This window comes from Diaporthe batatas (assembly GCF_019321695.1).
Source record: "Diaporthe batatas strain CRI 302-4 chromosome Unknown Contig00011, whole genome shotgun sequence".
Classification (NCBI taxonomy): domain Eukaryota; kingdom Fungi; phylum Ascomycota; class Sordariomycetes; order Diaporthales; family Diaporthaceae; genus Diaporthe; species Diaporthe batatas.
The window spans coordinates 2,899,237-2,921,247 of NW_025408558.1; the positions used below are offsets into that span (position 1 = coordinate 2,899,237).

A 22,011-nucleotide genomic window follows, 5' to 3' on the forward strand; every position below is an offset into this window, starting at 1 on the left:
TATTAATAATAATATTAAATATTTTAAAAGTTATTTAATTAACTTTTAATATAAATATATTTAAATAAATTAACCTTAACTTTATTTATTAAAATTTATAATTTAAAAACTATTAATATTTTTATTATATAATTTAAAAGATAAAGTATTATATTATAAAAGGATTAAAGTTATAGGATTTAAAGTCTTTTATTAAAATATATTAAATTAATTAAAGATTTAATTATAAAGGAGTATAAAGATTATTTAAATATAATTATTAAACTAAAAGATATCTTTATTAAAGCTAGTTAATTTATAAATTAAAAATTTATACTTTTATAATTAAAATTTATAAAAAAGATATTAATAGAAGGATTAAAATATTTAATTATAATAATATTATAAATATATTCTTTAAGATTTAACGACCATTCTTTCTTTAATTTTATATAATTATAAAGTTATATTATTAATAAAAGAGTTATAAATATTTATATTATAAAGTAATTATTTAATTAAATAATTATTAATTAAAGTCTTTTAGTTATTATTAGTTATTTAGTAAATAATTACTTTAAGAGATAGTTTATTAATAATTAGGTAAGTAGTAAATATAAATATACTTAATAAAGACTTAAACTTTAAGACTTTTAATTTATATTAATAATTATTAAATAGAAAATTAAAATAAAAATAAAAGTAGACCCTATATAAAAGAAATAGAAGTAATTAATAAAAATATAATTATATTTTTAAATAATTATTATAAAGCTAATTATTATTATTAAAATAAAGGGATTCTTTATAATAATAATATTTTATTAAATAAAATAATATATATATTAATTTATTTAATAAGAATTTAAAGGACTAATTTAATATAATTATAATAAATAATACTATAATTAAATACTTATTAAAAGTCTTTTTATTATTAAATAGTTTAAATAAAACTTAATAAAGAGGAGTCTAATAGTAATAAAGTTAACTTTATCCCTTTTAAAAAAGTAATAAAAATAAAAATAAAAAAATAATATTAATATAATTATTAATCTATTATTTAATATTAATTTATTTAAAGTTAAGTATAATTAAGTAACTTTAATAAGGTTATTATTATTATTATTATTATTTTTTTTATAAATTTAATAAAGTCTTATTATTATTAATAGTAATAATAATAGTATTTAAAAGTTTATAATAAAGATAAAAACTATTAATTATTCTTTTATTATTATTATTATAAATAAAAGAAGATAAAATAATTTTATATTAAAAGTTTATTATAAAAGTACTTTAAAAGTATTTTAAGGATTTATTAAAAGGTTTAATTTAAGTAATTTATAAGAGTTATAAAGTATAAAAGATTTAACCTTTATAAGCTTTATAAAAGGAGGATATTTAATTTAATAAATATAATTTAAAGGTTATTTTATTAATTAAAATATTAATTAAATTATATTTAAAAGAAAGAAAGACTTTATTAATTTCTTTAATAATAATAATAATAAAAAGATTTATTATTATAATAAAAACTATTAAATAATTATTTAATAAACTATTAAGTAGATATTAAAAATATATACTTTATAAAGTTTATAAAAATTATTTAACTAATTAATTAATTTTATTTAATATTAAATTTTATAATTAAATTAATTATTTAATAAAAGAATTAAAAACTTATTAAAGTAATTCCTTTATTTAATAAAGTAAAAGTTATATAATAAGTTTTAAAGGATTTTTAAATAAAAAAGTAATAATTAGGTATATAAAAATATAGTTAATAATAGAAAGTAATTAAAAGAGAAAATTATTTATTTTAAGTAAATAAAATAAATTAAGTATTTAATATTAAATATTTAATTAATTAAATAGATTTATTTATAATTAATTTATTTACTTTAACCTTTAATTATTAATTTAATTATTTAATTTATAAATAATACTTTTTATTTATATAACTTTACTTAATTAAAACTTTATTAATTTTAATTTTATAACTTTTAATTAAAACTATTATATTTACTTTATTTTATATTTTTTAATATTTATATATAATAAAAATATCCTTAAATAACTTTAACTTTAAACTTAACCTTTTAAATATAAAAATAGAAATTAAATAAAATTTGTATTTAAATTATAATTTAATAATTTATATTAATATTAATAATATAAATAATACTTTAAGTTATTAAAATATACCTTAATAAAATAAAAATTAAAAAATATAAAAATAAATATTTATACTTTATACCTTTTATATTTATTACCTTAATTATTTCTACTTTATAATATTAAAAATATTATTTATTATAAAGATTAACCTTAAGTTTAAATATAGATTTATCTTTAATAAGATATTTTCTTTTAATTATTAAAGGAAAAACTCTTTTATTATATAACCCTTATATATTATAATAATAAATAAACTATTTAATATAATTATAAAGAGGATATAAAAGTAAACTTTACTTAAAAACTTTTAATTTATAAAGTATACTTAATAAGTACTTAATTTATCCTTTTATACTATCCTATTTATTAAAACTAAACTTATTAATAAAAATAAATATTTTTATTATATAATTTAACTAATATACCTACTAAAAGTAATAATTATAAAACTTTTATTATATTAATAAATTAATATATATATTTATTTATTACTTTATATATAAACTTTAAAGGTATTACTTATTATTTTATAATAATATTAATTTATAACTATTTAATAAAAAGTATTATATTTTATTAAAATATAAATCTAATTTATTAAATAAAAATCTTTTAACTTTTAATTTATATAATTTATATATTAATTATACTTTATAATATTATTATAAAAATAAATTAATAAATCTTTATAATTTATTATTTTAACTTAACTATATTTAATAATAATAATAATAATATACTTAAAGTAATTATATAAATAATAATAACCTTTAATAATAAATCTAAATTATTATATAATTATATTAAAACTTAGTTTATAACTATTTATTAAATAATAATAAATTAAAATATAAATAAAACTTTAACTATTAGAGTTTAAAATATAATAAATAATAATTAGTTATTATTAAAACCTTTTTTTTATTAATTAAAGAATATTAATAAGTTAATAAGGGTATTCTATTAAGAAATATTAAAGTTTCTACCTTATTAATAAAGTTTTAGTTTAACTAAAAAATAAAGGGTATTTAACCGGGGGGGGGCTCTGCTTTGTTTTTCCGAGACAGTGCGTACCGGAGCGCACCTTGACAGCCCGTAGCGGCGACAGTTCGACAAGTGACGTATGTGGATGTTGATTACCCTAGGATACCTGGGACATTGTATCAAAAGCCAACATCCCGCCCAAAGCACCTCTGAAAAGACGGCGTCGCGACAAAGCCAAAAGCCAAAAGCAACATGTTTGACGGTTTCGAACCCTTCCGCATCAAAACCTCTGCCGAGCCGGAGGTGACGATCGCAGGCATCCGGAGCACCGGCGGCAAGGACCTGCCACCCCTTCTGCTCCTCCATGGCTTCCCGCAGACCCACCACATGTGGCACCGCGTAGCCCCACAGCTGACGGGCTCGTATAACGTCGTGCTGATGGACCTGCGCGGATACGGCGCATCGTCGAAGCCAAGGGACGACGTCTCTAGCTATGCCAAGTCGGCCATGGCCCTGGACTGCGTAGCGGTCATGGACGGGCTGGGTTTCGGTGGGGCCCCTTTCTACGTCTGCGCACACGACCGTGGTGCCCGGGTCGCCCACAAGCTGTGCGTGGACCACCCGGACCGCGTTCGCAAGGCAATATTCCTCGACATCTGCCCCACCCTCGCCATGTACGAGGCTACCAACCTGGATTTTGCGAAGGCGTACTTCCACTGGTTCTTTCTTATCCAAAAGAGCCCGCTACCCGAGACGCTGATTCTTGGGAGCCCGCGCAAGCTTGCTGAGATGTTCATGGGCGGCCGGCAGCGAGATGGGCCCGCCATTTTTGCATCTGAATGCTTCGAGGTGTATGTCAATGGGCTGAGTGATCCTGATACAGTACATGGGATGTGCCAGGACTATCGAGCTAGTGCAACGCTGGATATGGATGAGCAGAAGCGAGATTTAGCAGAAGGAAGGCGTATCAAGTCTCCCCTCAGGGTGCTCTGGGGCAATGTCGGCATCGTAGAGAAGGCATTCGACGCTCTTGCAGAGTGGCGGAAGGTTACGGAGACAGGGGTGGGCGTCGATGGGCATTCTGTCGACTCGGGCCACTATATACCTGAGCAGGCACCAGATGTGGTCGTTGCGGAGATGCGAGACTTCCTGGTCTGAGTTATTGCTAGGGGCAGTCCACAGTCACAGCTTCATCATACTACACAACTGAGAAGTGGCAGGTATTGAGGCAAGTCTTTTATATTAATTAACCACAATATTTTCATCGAGGCTCATTGTAGGAGACCCCATTCGTCCACCCCACGTCATACGCTTGTCTCTTGAAGTAGAGGCGTCCACTCTGCCTCAGCGTCGCCAGTCCTCCTCTAGTTTCGTCTGCGACGGACCGTCTTGGATTGGGGGGCCGCGGCAGTAGCATCAGCGACCAGACCCTTGACGCCGTCCTGCATAGCCTTGAGAAGGGACCAGTCGTAGCTGTCCTCAACAAGAGACCAAGCCATAACACCACCCAGGCCCTTGGCGGCGACGATGTCGGTGAACTTCTGGGCGACCAGCTCTGGGGTGTCGTATGTCCAGTACAGACCAGCGTCGGCGTCGACGTACCACTGACCGCCGTTCTCAGCGTCAAGCTGGCCGTTGGCCAGGGCGTCAGCGAAAGACTGCGCGGTGGTCTTCTTGGCGCCCGGAGAGCAGGTTCCGTACTGGTCCTGGCAGCCGGTGCCGCAGTGACCGGAGGTGGCACCGCAGAAGCCGTACTGGGAGCAGCAGGCGCCACCGGTAGCGGGACCAGAGCACATGAACTGGGTGCCGGTGCCGCAAGATCCGTCAGTGGATGTGGTGAGCGTGCTGGGGTCGATCACGATGGGGAAGGAAGAGGCCTCAAAGGTCACAGCGCCGGATGTGCCGGTGTCCTGGCCTTGAGCATCCTCGGCCGGCTCAAGAGGGCAGCCGATGGGCTGCGTGCAGGTGGTGTTGGCGGCGAGGGTGAAGTACTTGGCGTAGAAGGAAATTCCGAGGTTCAACTTGGAGGGGGTGAAGCCACGGTCGAGGTAGGCCTGGATGGCGTTGAGAGAGCCCTGGACGTCGGTATGGTGCTTGGTGTAGTTGTCACGGCGGTTGATGAGATCGTAGGTCATGACGTGGACCGCATCGACGGCACTGTCGATCAGGGGACCGGACTCGGGGGTGAAGGCGATCATGTCGCGCTCGAGGCCGGGCACGGCAATGGAGAGCTCCCTCCTGCCAATGGCCTGCTTGATAGAGGCGAGCAGCTGAGGTAGCGTCTCGATCTCGCCGACGAGGTCCGAGTTGGGAACTTGCTTGTAGTCGTAGCCGTTTCCAGCGGGGTACTCGTAGTCGATGTCAATGCAGTCGAAGCCGTGGGTGTCCATGATGGACGCAATGTTGCTGGCATATAGCGAACGGGACTCCTCGGTGGCGAGGCCCTGGCGGAAGCCAAGGGTGTCACCCCAGCCTCCAATAGCCAGGCACACCTGTGTTCCGTTGTCGAACATGGCGCGGATATCGGGGATGGGCATGAACGGGGTGTAAGTGCCCACGGGGTCGGAGGCGAAGATGGATGAGTTGGCAAAAGACGTGATGACGTGTGTGATACCAGCGGTCATCGTCTTGTTGGGGAGGACCTCAGTGTGGTACCTATGTGTTCAGATCAGCTTCAAGACTTCCCTGGCCGGTCTCTGCCAACTGTCCCAAACTTACTGGTCGAAGTACAGCGAGTATCGAGGAGCACTGGCGGAGCCAGCAGCGGCACCGACGGCGCCCAGCCCGGAGGCGATAGCAGAAGGGCAAACCATTGTGAACAGCTGTACCGAAGTGAAAAGAAAGAAGAGAGATGTGAAGAAAGAATGGACGACTCAGCGGACAGCAAGAATGCTCGCTCAACTGGTCTGTTCGATTTATTAAGGGCACTAAAATGGAGGGAAAGAGTGTATTGGCGGAGAGCCTGTGATGGGACGGAGCAGCCTCTGAGGAAGGAGGCGTGGGCTCAGAGGTCTATTAAATGAGAAGCGACGAAGCCTTGGTCAACGGCCCGGCTGAGTATGCCAATGCCTGCATGTCATCTACAGGCCCTGACCAAGTAGCTTGGGGGTGGGAAGGACCGACGATCTTGGATCCTACCTCAGGGGTCTGCTTGCCTACCGAATCCTTGCCGCCCGCCCGTCTGTGTTTGTTCGCTCTGGCTGCTTGCTGGCCCGCAGACGCACTGAGAGGATTTGGGATTTACAATTATTATGGGGCAGCCCACCATGCCACCACGAATCTGCTGGGAGGGGAAATTCCAAGCAGCTCATGTCGTCTATTTGTTGGCGGAACTCGGTCCACCCTGTATGTCATTACTGTACTGCCCATGTTGTCGCTGTGGAAAAGGGAAGGGGAAAAGGGAAAAAGGAAACCCTGGGCAGAATGGGGCCCCACCAGCATCTGCATTGGCGCAATGTGGATTAGCCTCTGGCTGTGCCACACTGCACCTAAACCTTATTGTCGGGCTTGTACACACACTCCTGTAGGGCGGGCGGGAATAAAATGCAGCCCGAGCCCCTGGTGTATCGGACAAGGCCGCCTCCAACTGACAAGGTTGACCCTCCGTCTAAGCTCAACCCAGTCCCAGTTCACCGATGCAAGATTCAATGCTTCACTCGAAGAGAGTTCGCGTATTTTTGGCGCGCATGTGTGCAACCTCTCGGGAGCGGTGGCCTCATTGGTTTACTGTTTGCCCCCATCTCCGAGATGTTTGTTTGCCCGTTGATGCTTCATTGCCGCTGCCCTAAATCTAGAAATTGCAAGCGCCTGGACATTGTGTTTGTTTGCTCGGCCTGCTTGCTGTCACCCGCCCCGCCGTCACACACGTCCGAGATTCCCGAGTCGAGCTGGTGCATTGACAGAGGTGTTCGGTGAAGCCACGAGGCACAGTTCCCCAGACGCCACCTCCAGATGTCTGCCTCCCTGGGCTGGCTCGCTCAGTTCAGGGGTAAATCGATCACACACACAATCGGCTGTGGGTTTGGCAGCTCGGGCCAGGGTTTTGACTCAAGGTTCTGGGCAATTCCAGTTCTGGAGACCCGCTGCCACGCCGAACCTCTGCCTCACGGACGCCAAGTCCGACTAGTAGGGACAAAGAGATAGTGGGCCGTAATTCATTCTTGTCAAAATGAAACAGCGCCGCAGAGTCAGTATCCTCATAGAATAGACTCTCGCTAATTGCGCTTCATTCCGGCGCACCGCAACTGAATACCTGGCGGAACCCGAATGACAGGAATCTCAAGCTTGCCAGGCGGTCCAGGCCATTTTTGAGGATCGCTTGAAAATCGACTGTCATTTTCATAGTCAGCCTGATGCCATCGATTGTACTGGGGCATGGATGGTTCGTACCAGCCGACTGGACTTCTGGACCTCAACTTCGGTAGCAGCAACCACCCAGTAAGTATAGGAGCTCAACAACGGAGAGCTACGTCAGTGGGGGCCAAGCTACCGTTGTCTCCTATGCAGGGAGTTATAAAGACTTTAAAGTTTTATTCTTTAATTAATTAAATAGTTAAAAAGGTATATATTTTTTAATTTTAATTATATAAATTTTTAATCTTATATTAATTATAAATTTAATAATAAGTTTAAAGTTTAATTATTTAAATTTAGTTTTAATTTAAAAGAAATATAATATATATTATAATTAAAACTTTATATTTTTTTATAAAGTTATATTTTAAATAAATAAAGTATTTAATAATTATTAAATTTATTAATTTAATTATTAAACTTTAAATTAAAATAATATAATAAGTTTTTTTACTTTTAATATTAATTATTTATTATAATATTAATTAAAAAGTAATTAATATATTAAAGAATAAAAATTCATATACTTAAAATCGAAAGGTATATACCCTCTCTATTATTTAACTAATTAGAGTATAGAACCTTAAAGTCCTTATAACTTTAATAAATAAGTATTCTTTATAATTTTAAAGGTTATAAATAGGGTGGGTTAGTCCTTTAGGAACTTAGGTTGTACCTACTAGCCTTACTTATAGCTCTCCGCTATACTTCGCACTTTAGGGCTCGCCCCCTTCGCCTTAGCTAGCCCTTTTATAAGAAGTCTTTTTGTATAGGATACTTTCTTCGTTAGTAGAGAGTACATACCTTCTAATTTTAGGTATATAAATTTTCGTTCTTATATATTATAAGTTAAAGTTTTATATTTTATTTTTTTAAAACTATAAAAGTAACTTTTTTAATTAATTAAATTATATTATAATATAAAGATATTACTTATTATTCTAAGTCTTTAATTAAAATTTAATAACTATTATTTACATTTAAAAGCTTTAATTGTCTCTCAATGGTTGAGCAGTGTGAGTGTGATTGTGATTGTGAATGTGAGTGTGGGTAAGTGGGTGACTGGGGAGCCCCCTGGCTTCCTGCTTCGTCATCCAGTGTGGCCCGTTCATTTAAAGACCTAAGCCTCCCTTTCACAATCACCTCAAACCTCCCCCTTTACATAGAAGGTAGCGCCGACTTAAGCGCAATTTCCATACTGAGAACAGTTATCTTGTCTCTGTTTTCCACCCTCGTGACAAGCAGGACGGATACAGGTAGAGACTTGCTGTTGATGTGGAGCGGAAATTGAGCTGGGTCGTGACTTGTGGTCGAAATATCTCCAGTGCCGATTGAGTCAATCAGAGCCCACCAGACTCGGTCAACAGCTCACTGCGATCTCCTTGCTTGGTCCTCCCGGTGCTGTGCCATCCATCGTTCCAGCTGTTGCGACTGGCTAGCCATGTCCTCCATCGACAAAGGCCGAGGAGCTGCAACATTTCGTTCCTCTTCTCGGTCCCGGCGCACTCTGCTCGCCCCGTTGATGGCCTCCGCCGTGATATTCGTTAGGGGCACACGTCCGAGCGGTGAATGGGACGCCGGCATCTTGTTCAAGATGTTGTTTTATTTTGTGTTGTGTTGTATTGTATTTGTGGTGTGTTGTGCTCTATTGTGTTCGTTTTGGAGCAGTGGTGCTAATGCTAAAGCTGTGCGTGTAAGGCAGTGATGCCAGTTGATGCAGGCAAGAAAAGTGGACGGGGAAAAAATCGGGTTTGGGAAGATGGCCTGGGCATCTCTATTTGATATTTGAGCTTTTTTGGCAATTCTTCTTTAGTGCCAGGTCACTTGCTTGAGCTTGCGCAAATAGTGTGGTACTAGAGGAACAAGTGGCCACAAGATCCGTGCTAACAGACGATCATGGCGTGTCAAGATTATTGAAGAAATTTTAGAAAGTGGCTTCGCTTTTTAATCCCCATACACATAAAATGTATGTGGCGCCTTCATACAGCGCCCGGTAAACGCTCACGACCCAGCGTTTGAAGAAATATAGTGCAAACTTTAGAAAGAAAATCGAATTATGTCAAAGTGTGAAGACTTTAGAGGGATCCTACGGAAAGCATGTGAGCATTAAGCCACCAGTCTGGTGCCAAAAAACAGCGCTCAGTTTAACTTGACTTTTTCTTGTGATAGCTCCCACGCTATCACCATAGCACACCGTACTATCTGATTAATTTACAATCCGTACAGAATTGAACTGGCACCTATTGAATGGATACCCCTATAGAAACTGCTCCTATGTCTTCTTCTTTTTCACCACATTAGCAATCTGCAAGTGCTCAACAACGACTGATATCATGTGAAATGTTTTCCCATTCCGAGCTTAGTCCCGAGGTCGCCATCGAACCGTGTGCCGCCTATGAGAAGACTTTGGTCAGTGCACTACAGGATTTGCCAATATTCTACCAACATAAAAGCCCAATAAGCCAAATAGTCTGCCTCTGCGGCCGGTGGCCACAACTCGCCTCCAACTTCGCGAACTTTACATATTTCATGGAATCATACGTGGGCACCCTTTTCCTATACGTAAACCTTCTCAGAATTACACGGATCTGCCTACCGTCCGTAGATCTACCGGAGTATACCTAGGCACCCCCATTGTCCGCGAGCAGCACCCAGCATAGCAGTGCACATCTCACAACACTTACCTTGAGATTCGAGCGCTTGGCTTGGGTTTTTCTTTGCGGACGCGAAGGAACACGTCCAGGCCAATAAAGAGGAGATTGCCATCATGTGCACAACCGCAAGAATCCGTTGTTTGTTACACGGCCCACTCTTTTCGAGAAGTCATCCTAGCACCTGCTTGCCGGGAACATCCCGAGCGCTGTGCCTTTGAAACGTCGAACCGCTGAAAGCAAGTTAAACAATCCATTTCAGAGTTTGACTTTGTCGTACCCCAGGTTAGAGTGAAGTCAATTCCAAGGCTAGCTGCAGCCTGCATGCTCTGGACCGCGGTCATTGAGAATGCCTTGTCCGGGTGCACCATTTACGCATTCTTCTTTTCGATATGGTCCAACCACTCTGACCTACGTAATGGATACGAGCTTTTGCCACGATAGAAGCACTACACCGAGGGGTTTATGGGCGACCACGAAATATGAAGCTCGAAGAAGACTGCCTCTCATGAGCGACTTCTCTGTAGGGTGGCAACGTGCTTACCTAGGTACCAAGAGTAGAAAAGCGACCCCGCGGAGAATTGGTCGGCATGTCAATATACGGCAGACAGGATGTTGAAAATCTGAGGTGTAATCGATGAGGCCAATGAGTGGGTTACTCGAGCCCCAAGATGGTCGATTAAGAAGCACTCGGCTGACAGCCCAATCAAGACATGCAGATAATGCAGAACACGGCGAGTAATACCCAATAGGATCATAAGTTGGCAATTGGTTGATCATTGCTGCTATTGTACGGATAGTCAAGACCATGGACAGGAAGTTTCCAAGCTGTCACAGGTCGAGACCCTCGACTCTCCGAATCTATCGCATCTCTATCGCTATGCAGGTTCAGTGCCCCGAAGAGGACACTGGGATATATATACAACGAAGAGGCCGCCTCAAACGAGGCAACCACAAGTATTCACGACACGGACAAAGCCACCACAAACATCAATTAGAAGAGACTTAAGCCATGAGCTTGAGGCCACGCTTCCTGGTGGAGCGCTTCTTGGCGCAGCTGGACTCGTCAGCGGCCTCAGTAGGCTGGGCAGCGGCGGCGTTGCCAGCGACACCAGCCGCGGCGGTGGCAGTGGGACGAGCGGCGGAGGGCTGGGCACCACCGGTGGGGGTGGGCGCGCCGGTGGCAGCAGGGGCACTGGGGGCGGAGCCAGAGCCGGAAGAAGCACCAGCACCGTCGTCGTTGGTGCAGTCACCGTCCGAGGTCTGGTCGGCGAAGTTGGCGGTGTGGTCGATGCAGGAGTTGGGCCAGGTGACGGGGCCGGGGGCATCGTAGCTGGTAGGGGCGGGGTAGTACAGGTTGATGACGATGCCGTCCTCAGTGCCGTCGTAGACGCCGGGGATCTTGACGGTGGGGGCGGGGGAGCCGGCGCCAGAGCCGGTGACGGTCAGCTGGGCACAGCCGATGTAGAACTGGGCGCCGCCCTTCTGCTGGGCACCGTGCAGGCCGATGTGCTCGCCACGCATCAGGTAGTCGCCGGCGGGCAGGTCCTCGGGCACGGTGAAGGTGAAGTTGGTGATACCGCCGTCGACACCGGTGGCCCACTGCAGACCCTCGGCGGTGATGGCGGACGTGGTCAGCTCGTACACCTTGAACCAGTCGCCATCGCCCTTGTAGGCCGCGGCGGTGGTGCCCTCGGGAGCCTTGGACATGTAGACAGACAGAGGGCCCGGGTGGCCAATGTTGGATTGAACCTTGAAGCCGACCGAGTCGCCGGGGGCGACCTCCTGGGTCTTGGTCTTGGCCATGATGTCGGCATCCAGGCCACCCTGGTTGCAGATGAAGTCGTCCGAGGTCACATCGGTGACAGGGGAGTTCGAGTTGGTGGTCTGACGGACGAACTCGTAAGGCTCCGAGATCTGGTCGTTGTGGATAAGAGCCTCAAAGTTGTAGTGGGCAGCAGCGGTGGCCGCGAAGGCCGCAACACCAGCGAATGTGGAACGCATCTTGGGCTTGGTAAGAGATTGTTTGGTGGGGACGAAAAGAGTCGGGTTATGAAACTGTTGATGTCGTTGAGACGAGAGAATCGATTTTGATATACCACCAGGGTTGAAAGAATGAATGAGCCGAAAATGGGCGAAAGAATGGCGCAAGCGACAGCTGCGGTGATGAAGATCAGAAGACGAATAGCTGAATGAGATGAACTGCCAGAATCATCAGGAGATCCGGAGAGGTGCAGACGGTGCATGCTTTATACCATTCGATGCTGTGCATCCCTTTGCTGCTCGTCATGCTCCGCTCCGTCGGTCCGCAACCCCTATGCGCCGGAGTGGCTCTTCTCTCCCCCGTTCATCAGCCTCGGGAGCAATCTGTCAAGGATCGATCTCTGCCATTGTCTGAATCCGCCCAGGCTGTCCGGCCGAATTCGACCGGGTGGGGCCTTGATCCCATCGTGGTCGGGGTGAGATGTCGAATTAAGGGGCCATTGGGAGCCGCCGCCAAGAAAAGGGGCTATCCGCGTGTTTATGTATGCAGTGTTTCCACGAATCAACTTACACCATGTTGGGAGGAAACGGCCCACTTGTCGAAACGCCTGCTGGGGGCAGTTGTTTCGAATAAGCCAGATTCGCAGGGGATTTCCACACTCCTCGCTTAGAAGTCAGGGGCTGGCCGCCGAAAGGTGGGTCTGCCAACCCGACAGCCTCATCAACTCGACATGAAACATCTGGAATTCCTTCACCGTAGCGCTGTTGGCATTTTCTTGTTGCCTGTCGCATGAAGTCATGGAGCTCCTGTCAAAGCTTGTTCTGGCGCTTTCGTCCCGTACTGGTCACCTCACTCATCACACATGCGCGCCCACGCACCAAAAACGGGGCAAGCAACCTTGGAATCCGGGCTGTCTGGTCAAATCCAATGTTTTTTAAATTGCCAAGTGATCGACCATACCCTTGGGGCCGTCAATAGCGGGGCAACCCGCTGTAAACGGCCTGCGGACGTCCATTTTCGGATGCACGACCGAGCAGAGCCTCACTGTTTCTGGCGATCAGGTGCATCGGGGGCGCCGACCAGCAGCGTCTCTTGTCGATCGCAGGCCAGATACAGAACTACTCCGTTTGGATCCCAATGTTCAGGATCACGTATTGATGACTGCTGTCCACCTTCCTGCCCGGGAAATTCTCGAAAGATCCAACCTTGGAGCTGAAGCGGGTGCTGCAATGAGGGTCACCTGCAGTCAAGGCGAGGGAGTTACAGTAGTGGGAGATGGGCAAGGGCGCTCACCTGCAACAACATCGACCGGGGTATTGCAGTAAAAAGGTCAGCCGCACCCACCAAGTATCCATCTTTACCGGTAGAGGCTGTAGCGCTTCCTCGCTTGTCAGTCCGAGTCGCTTCTAAGTCTTTACAGCCCCAAAGCGACTCGACGGTAACGGCTATAGTGGCCCAGCTGCCCAAAGGCGTCTACTTGTAGAGTCCTAAAATCACGGCATCGGGTTTGGCTAACTAAGCCGCCTCCTCCATGCAAATAAAATGAGCGCGCCGTTGCGGCCATGTTATATATTGCACCTGGCCCCCTATTTTCCTTGTTTACACGCTATTTCTTGTGCTATTATTAAGCCTGGCCTGAACCTTACCTATATTGCTATAATATAATTAAAAGTGTCCCTTTATGCTTAGCTTGTATGCCTTTTATAGCTATATTTTACTTTATAATATTATAGTAGGTAAATATTTCTATTAATTTATTAAAGGGGCTTTTTATTTAGGTGCCGCCTATTTATAATATAAAAAATAATATTAGCCCTTTTAAATTTTGGCCTTAATTATATTTTTATTTTAACTTTTATTTTTTATTTTTTAGGTTTTTTTTTTATAAAAGCTATAATAATTTAGCTTTTATTTATTTTATTTATTATTTTTTTTTTTTTTTTTTTTATTAAAACTTTATTTTATATTAAATATCTTTTATTATATAATTAATTAATAGTAAAATAAAATAAAAGTTAAATAAAAGTTATAATTTAATATTAAAATATTAAAAATATAATAAAATATTTGTTAAATAGTAAGTTAAGCTAATTAAGTTATTTTATTTATATATTTTAAAATTAAAAGAATTATAAAAGGGTAATATAAGCAATATAAATATACCCTTTTTTATTATAATTATAATTTAATTATAATAGCTAATTAGCTAGCTTTATAGCTTTTAATTTTATTAGCTATTTAATATAAAAAAGTTATTTATAATTATATATAAAAATAGCTAGCTAAAAATAATTTTATAAGGTAAAATAAAATAATAGCCTTTTATAAAATTTTTTTTTATTATTTTATATTTATTTTAATAAAGCTAAAATTTATTTGGGGCCTAAAAAAATAATATAAAAAATAAAATTTAAAGGTAATTATTTTTATAAATATTTATTAAAAAACCTTTATTACTAATATATAGGTAATAATTTTAAATAAAATGGCCATTTTAATTAAATAGAAGGTTTATTTTATTTAAAAGTAAGGGCTATTTAATGCTAAAAATAATAGCCTAGTAATAAAAGTTATTTAAATAAGTTTTATTTAGTGCCCCCCCCTTTAAGGTATTATAAATATAAATTTAAGTAAGGCTTATTAACTATTTAATAGTAGATAATAATAAATTTTTGGCAAAACCTTAACCTTATAGTTAATAATAGGTATAAAAAGATTGCTATAATATATAAAAATATTAAATAATTTATTAAAACCTTATAAAATATGTAAATAATATACTAATAATATTATATAATAAAATAATTATATATATTTATTTATTTATTTTATTTTTAATTGTTATTTAAGTATATTAAAAAATTATATAAAATAATATTAAAATTTACCTTATTTATAAGCCATTTATATTTAATAGGTATTAGCTTTTAGTTTGCCTAATTATTATATTTAATAAGTAAGATTAAATATAAATAAAAGATTAAAAAGTAAATAAAAGGGTTTATATATATTAAACTTATATTAGCCTTTTTTAGCTTTTGCTTTTATTTATTTAATTAATTATAAAATTATTATTAATTTAGTATAAATATTTATATTTTTTAATATAATTTACCTTTTGCTATTAAAGCTTTATATTAAAATGCTTTTAAATATAGGTATTAAATTATTAATAATATATTTATATAGTTTAGGCTAAATATTATTATAATATATTTTAAATAAAAAAAGGGCCTTAAAAATTAGTACTTTTTTATAATAAATAATAATATTTTTTAGGGCCTTTTTAAGCGCCTTTATTTTATATTAGGCCTAAAAACCCCATTTTATTTATATTTTTTATATATTAGTATAAATATAAACCTTAAAGGTAAGCAAGCTTATTTGTTTATTTTATTACTTTTTTGCTTTATTTGCTTTTATTAATTATTTTTGCTAATTAAATGTTGCTTTATAGTGGCCTATAAATATAAAATTGCTGCTACTTATAATATATTAAGTTATTAGTTATACTTTTTAGGTTTATAGTTAGAGCTATTAGGCTATATATATTAAATATAATTTATAAAAGGCTGCTTTTTATAAATATACTAGTAGTAAAAATAAGATTTTTTTTAAATAATTTAATTAGGCCTAGAAGGCTTATAATTTTAAAGCTTTTATATATATAATTAAGGCCTAAAAACTTAAAATAAAATAATATTAAAATATAATTATAAAAAGAAAGGTAATTTAAGCTTTTAAAAAAAATAGTAAAAATAAAAAGAAAAAATAAAAGCTAGTTATAGTTTTAAATATATATAAAAAGTATTTTAAAAAACTTGCTATTTTTGCGTATTAAAAATAGTTTTTTAAAAATAAAAAGAGTTTTTTATAAATAAATAAATTAAAAAACTAAAATAATTAAAAAAAGAAATATTATATTAGCCTAACTAATATTTGCTTATATATTAATATTAATATTCGCGGCTTTATATAAGCCTAGACCTTAAATATTATTTTTAATATTAAGGTAAAAAGGCAAATAATTATAGCTATAAAGTAAATAGGTAATTACCTTTTAATAATTAAAATATAATTTTTATATTAAAAGTAAAATTATTTTTATAAAAGCTATTTTTATTAGTAGGTAGCTATATAGCCTTATAGCTAATTATAAGGAAATAGTTTATATATTTTATTTATAAAATAGTATTTATTTAGCATGCTAATATAATAAAATATGTAATAAAGTATATAGCCCTTTTATTTTATTATTTTTTATTTTATATATGGGGAGATTATTTATAGCCTTTTAAAATTTAATAATTATATAAAGTAAAAGTATAAAAAAGTATGCCCTTTATTTTATTATTAGTTATATTATAATAATAATATTAAATAAAGTTTGGCTTAAGGATAAAATTTTATATGTAATTTATTATTATAAAATTATAAAAATATGTTTTTATAATATTTTAATTTAAAGTATGTTAGTAGGGTTAGTTTTAAAGAAATAATGTTTTTATGCTATATATTTAAACTAATAGGTATATAATTTAAGGTTATAATTTGGCTATTTTATTAATAAATATAAAGTATTTATTATTAAATAATGTTTATTTTATAATTAGCTTTTTAGGCCTAAAGGTTTATAATTTATATTTATAAAGTATATTTTAAAAGCTTAAATAGTATTATTTTTATTTATTATATATTTAGGTAGGTAAAATAGTTGCTTTTTAATTAATTATGCCTTATAACTTATTTATATTTAAATTATAAGGCACTTTAATAAATAAATTATAAAAATATATGTTAATATATTGTATTTTAGAATTAGCATTAAATAGAAAGCTAAAAATAAATTTTATAATTCTAATTATATAGTAATTTAAGTTTAGCCTTTATTATTTAAGGTATAATAGTAAGATGGTAAGGGGGATTTTTATATATTTTTATTTTTTAAGCTTATGTTTAAAGTATTTTTTAGCCCTTTAAACTTTTTTTTAATTAACCTAGCTTTATTAAAGACTAATATTTTAAATTTTTTAATTAAAAGTAATATTTAAACTTTATTATTAGAATTATTACCTTATAGTTTAGATGGCTTTATTATATATATAACTTTTATTATAAAAAGTTTATTATTAGTTATTACTTTAAAAAAACTAGTTGTTATTATAATAGAAATATAGTATAATATAGAAGTTTTTGTTAAATAGGGCTAAAATAATTTTGGTTATATTATAATTATATTTTTATTATATTATAATATAAAAATGCTTAGCTTTTATTAGCTTTTTATTACTTTTTATTAAAATAAAAGATAAAATAATATTAAATATTATTTATATAGCTATTTTACTTATTATATAAATTAACCTATTATTTAGGCATTTATAATAGTAGATTTAATAATATATTGTTTATTAAAGTTTATTATGCTTAATTTATTTATTTTAATATTTTCCTTTTTATATAAAGTTTATTAATATAGGCTATATAAATTATATTAGTATTAATTTTATAATTTTATAATATATAAGGCTATATTTTATTTAATATTATAAAAGAATAGCTATTATAGTATTTAAAATATATTTTAACTAATAAGTAAGTAATTATAAGTATTAGTTATATTATAAAAATAATAAGTTAATTTTTTAAAATTAAATATAAATAGGCTAAGAGTTAAATGCTTAGCTTAGCAAATATATTTATAAATCTAGTAGGGCTAGAAGTAGTAAGTAGTTATAGTAGCTAAGCTAGTTATTTAAATATAGTTATTAATTTAATAGGGTTGGAGGTAATAATATAGTTTGTTTAAAATGTAAGAGGTAAGATAATAAGGTATGGTTATTATTTTAGTAAGGTTGGATATAATAGTATAGCCTTAAAGTTTATTAACTTTTATATATTTTTTTTGGGGGGCTATTATTATTTGTTAAATAAAGGGCTAAAAAAAGAGTATTATAATAACTGGCAAGTCCTTATAATTTAAAATAGGTTTTATAAAGTATTTAAGTTTAAAATAAGTTATTTTTTTTTATTATATTACTTTAATATTTATAATAATATATATTTGTTAGTTTTTTTATATATAAAAGACCTTTATTTACTAATAAAGGTAAAGTATTATTATAGTAGTATAAGCACCTTTTTATATTATATAATATATTATACTTATTTATATTTTAATAAAACTATAAAATATATAGGACTATTTAAAAGTTATTTTATATAAATAAATAAAGTATTATTTTTCCACCTTTTAATTTTGGGAAAATAAAGCTTATATTTACTTTTTACTAAGCCTACTACTAGTATATACTTAGAGGTACCTTTTCCTACTTATTAGTTAAATTAAAGATAATTTTATGCTTTTTTTAATTAGTTTAATAATTTTTAAAGTTAATTAAATCTTCTTTTTTATTTTTAATTTCTTTAATTTTTTTATATTTTACTTTATTTTTATTATTTTTATTAATATTTAGTTATAAAATAAAAAATGTAATACTATTATTAATTATATTAATTTTATTTTTATATTTTTAATAATATTTTAAGTTTTACTTTTAATATTATATATATAGCATTATAAATTTATATTAATTTATTTTTATTTTTAAGCCTAATTTTATTTTTAATATTTTTAATTTTATTTTTAATATTTTTAATTTTATTTTTAAAACCTTTAATTTTATTTTTATTACTTTTATTTTTATTGCTTTTATTTTTATTGCTTTTATTTTTATTACTTTTATTTTTATTACTTTTATTTTAAATTTCTTGATTTACTACTATTAATAGGAAATATTTTAGTATATTTATAGCTTTATTTTAAAGATAAATATTTTAAATATTAATAAAATTGTAGAAATTAAAATTACCTTTAATAAATAAGTTGAATAAATTATATAAATATTATTATATATATAGTTTAAAATATAATTAAATATATTAGCTTATAAATAATAGTGGAAATAAAAATAATAATATTTAAAGGAATATTATTATTTTTTTAGTATTGTAATTAATAAATAAAAATAAGAATAAAATATAAATAACCTATTAAATGCTAGATATATTAAAATAAATGTTGCTTTTAAAAAAATTATTTTAGTTTATATAAAAAAAAAACTATTTAAGTATAAAGGCATATAATAACTTAATATAATATATAGGTTGGTTAAAATAGTAGAACTATATAAAGCTAATTATAAGGGGCTATAGCTTATTGCGTTTATATAGTAAAATATTTGGGTAAAATTAAATTAAAATATTAATAGCAAGAAAGATTAAATTTAATAGAATTTAAAATATAAAAAGCTATTAAAAAAGCGGGTAATATTTAATATATTTAAATGGGACTTTTTATATAAATAGTAGATAGGTTTAATATATATATTTTTAAAAGTTATTTTAATAAGTTAATTAATTTTAAAAGTATAATAAAGCTTTTATTTAAATTAGGCTGGTTTTAAATAATTTATTTAATATTATATTAATTTAAAAATTTTTTATAAAAATATATTCTTTTATACTATTATTTTCTATTAATTTAAATAAATATGGCTATTAGCGGCCTGTTTATTTTTAAAAGCCTTAAAGGTGCTTTTTATTTATATAAGGCGTACTTTATATACCTCCACTAATTTAATAGTAAGTACCTAGTATTTATTAATTTTAATTTTAGAGTAAAACCTTTATATTTTTTTTTAACTTTTAAGCTTAAAGCTTAATAATAATAAAAAATAGTTAATTTAATTAATTTAATTTTATAGGTGGAGTATATTGGGTAGAAGGTTATAGTAGCATTTAATAATATAATTGCAAATAGCTTTATTAATTAAAAGTTTTATTTTAATTTATTAATATAAAATTATATAAAAAGTTAAATAAAATTAAATTATATTTATTACTACTTTTATGCTTAAAGCTTATTTTAAAAGTTAGATTTATTTTTTTAATAAATTATTTAATTAATAATAATTTATAATTTTTTAAGCTATTAAAGCTAGAATGTGTTTATGCCATTTAAAGGAAAGTTGTATTAATATTTAAGGCAGCTAGTAGTTTTTATTTTATACTTTTTTTTAAATAAGTAAAGTTTTATTATTATAATAAAAAAAAAAATGGTTTTATATATATTTAAGGTAATTATATTTAGTAATTTCTTTATTATTTTAGAATTTTTTAATAATTTATTTAATAAAATTTATTGTTTATTTTAGTATATATAATAGCTTATTATAAGCGCGAGTTAATAAATAAAAGGAAATTATATTAGGGTAGGATATTTAGGTAAAAAAGGGTATTTAGCTAATAAAGTTGTTAAGTATTTAAAGTGGTTTTTATAATATAAAGTAAAAAAAAAACTAATTAACTAATTAACCCACCCCCTTTTTAAAAGTTTTGTAAGTAAGGCTATATTTTTTTTTATTTATTAAATAAGGCCAAAGTAACTAAAAAGGTGGAATATTACTATATAGGTTAATAGGATTAATAGAGGTTTAAATATTATTTGTATTTTAAAATAATAATATAATGAATTAAAGTATTTATATATATATAAAAATAGTTTATTTTAGGCTAATAGGGGGGCTATATAATTATTTTAAATTATTATTTATTAGTAAAAAATAAATTCCTTAGCTATTATAAAGTTAAATAAATTTTAATAGTTATTTTATAGCTTTAGCTAGGTTAAAAGACTTTTAATTTTAACTTTTTATTTTTTATTTAATATTTATAAAAAAGTTTTTATTTTATTAAAAACTTTATTATAATTTAATAACTAAAATAAATAAAACTTTATATTAATAATAACTGCTATTATAGAAAACCCGGTTTTATAAAATACTTTTTAGTTTTTTTTTATTATATAAAACTTATATATTGCCCCTTTTATTAGCACTTTGGTATGTTAGTATACCTAGCTGGCCCTATAATTTATAAGCTTTATATTTAGCTAGCCTATAAAAGATTAGTTTTTATAAATATATGGGGCCCTTTATGCTAATAATATAGTTAGGTTATATTTAAAAAAGGTAAGAGTTATTAAAAGGAAAGGTGTATAAAGCTAAGTTTTTAGTTTTAAGGTAATGCTAGGTTTATATATTAAATTTTTAGGCTATATTTAATTATTTATTATAATAAAATTGGTATAATTTTTATAGAGGTGGGGCTTTAGCTATTAAGCTTTAAAGTTTTTAACTACTTATTTAAATAATGTTATAAAATTATGTTAAAAATTATATTAAAAATTATGCTAAAAATTATTATAATTAGAAGTTGGTTAAGATAAATTGGAGTAAGGGGTTTATTTAAAGGTTGCAAATTAATAATGCGTTTTTAATATATTTTATATAGCTAAATAGGTAAGTATTATAAATTAAAGTTTTTATTTTTTATAAATTAAAATATTATTAAAATAATTATTTTTAATTTATTTAAATAAAACTAAATTAATTATTAAATAATATATATTTTAAAGATTTTAGCTATTAGAATATAAAATGGGCAGTAAATAGTAGCAAGTGGCAGTAAGTGGTAAAAGTAGTAGGAGTAGTAGGAGAAAACCATTTATTTAATTAACTATTTAGGTAGAAATGGGGCGCGGCTTTTAGCGGTAAGGGAGTATAGTATAAAAGAAAATTGTATTTAATTTTAACTAAAAAATTTATAATATTATATAAATTATTTTTATTATATTTATAGTTTATTAAATATAAATTATATTAAAAATTAAGTTATAAAATTAAAGTAATATTTAAAAAAGTATATTTTTTTAAGTAAGTATAGGCTTAGCGCTAAAGCTTTTAAGAAGCTTATTTTTTTTTTTAATATTTCGGGTATTTTAGCGTTTTTTTAAATTTTAATTTTAATTTTTAT

General features: G+C 32.0%; 3 protein-coding genes across 3 annotated transcripts; 1 reads left to right on the forward strand and 2 right to left on the reverse strand.

Annotated features, from left to right (window-relative positions):
- Positions 1-3,399: 3,399 nt before the first annotated feature.
- On the forward strand, positions 3,400-4,305 carry KVR01_009497 (uncharacterized protein; the record flags this gene model as incomplete). The annotated part of the gene is made up of 2 exons (XM_044789752.1): positions 3,400-3,998; positions 4,062-4,305. 2 exons carry the CDS (start codon positions 3,400-3,402, stop codon positions 4,303-4,305), a joined length of 843 nt encoding a protein of 280 aa, XP_044641999.1.
- A 123-nt stretch (positions 4,306-4,428) lies between these two features.
- Positions 4,429-6,091, reverse strand: KVR01_009250 (uncharacterized protein). The gene is made up of 2 exons (XM_044791489.1): positions 5,866-6,091; positions 4,429-5,802 (listed from the first exon to the last, which is right to left on the reverse strand). The coding sequence occupies exons 1-2, from the start codon at positions 5,958-5,960 to the stop codon at positions 4,512-4,514; spliced, it is 1,386 nt and encodes a 461-aa protein (XP_044641752.1). The 5' UTR covers positions 5,961-6,091; the 3' UTR covers positions 4,429-4,511.
- A 4,821-nt stretch (positions 6,092-10,912) lies between these two features.
- KVR01_009206 (uncharacterized protein) lies at positions 10,913-12,961 on the reverse strand. The gene has a single exon (XM_044787524.1). The coding sequence runs from the start codon at positions 12,153-12,155 to the stop codon at positions 11,157-11,159; it is 999 nt and encodes a 332-aa protein (XP_044641708.1). The 5' UTR covers positions 12,156-12,961; the 3' UTR covers positions 10,913-11,156.
- Between the last annotated feature and the right edge of the window lie 9,050 nt (positions 12,962-22,011).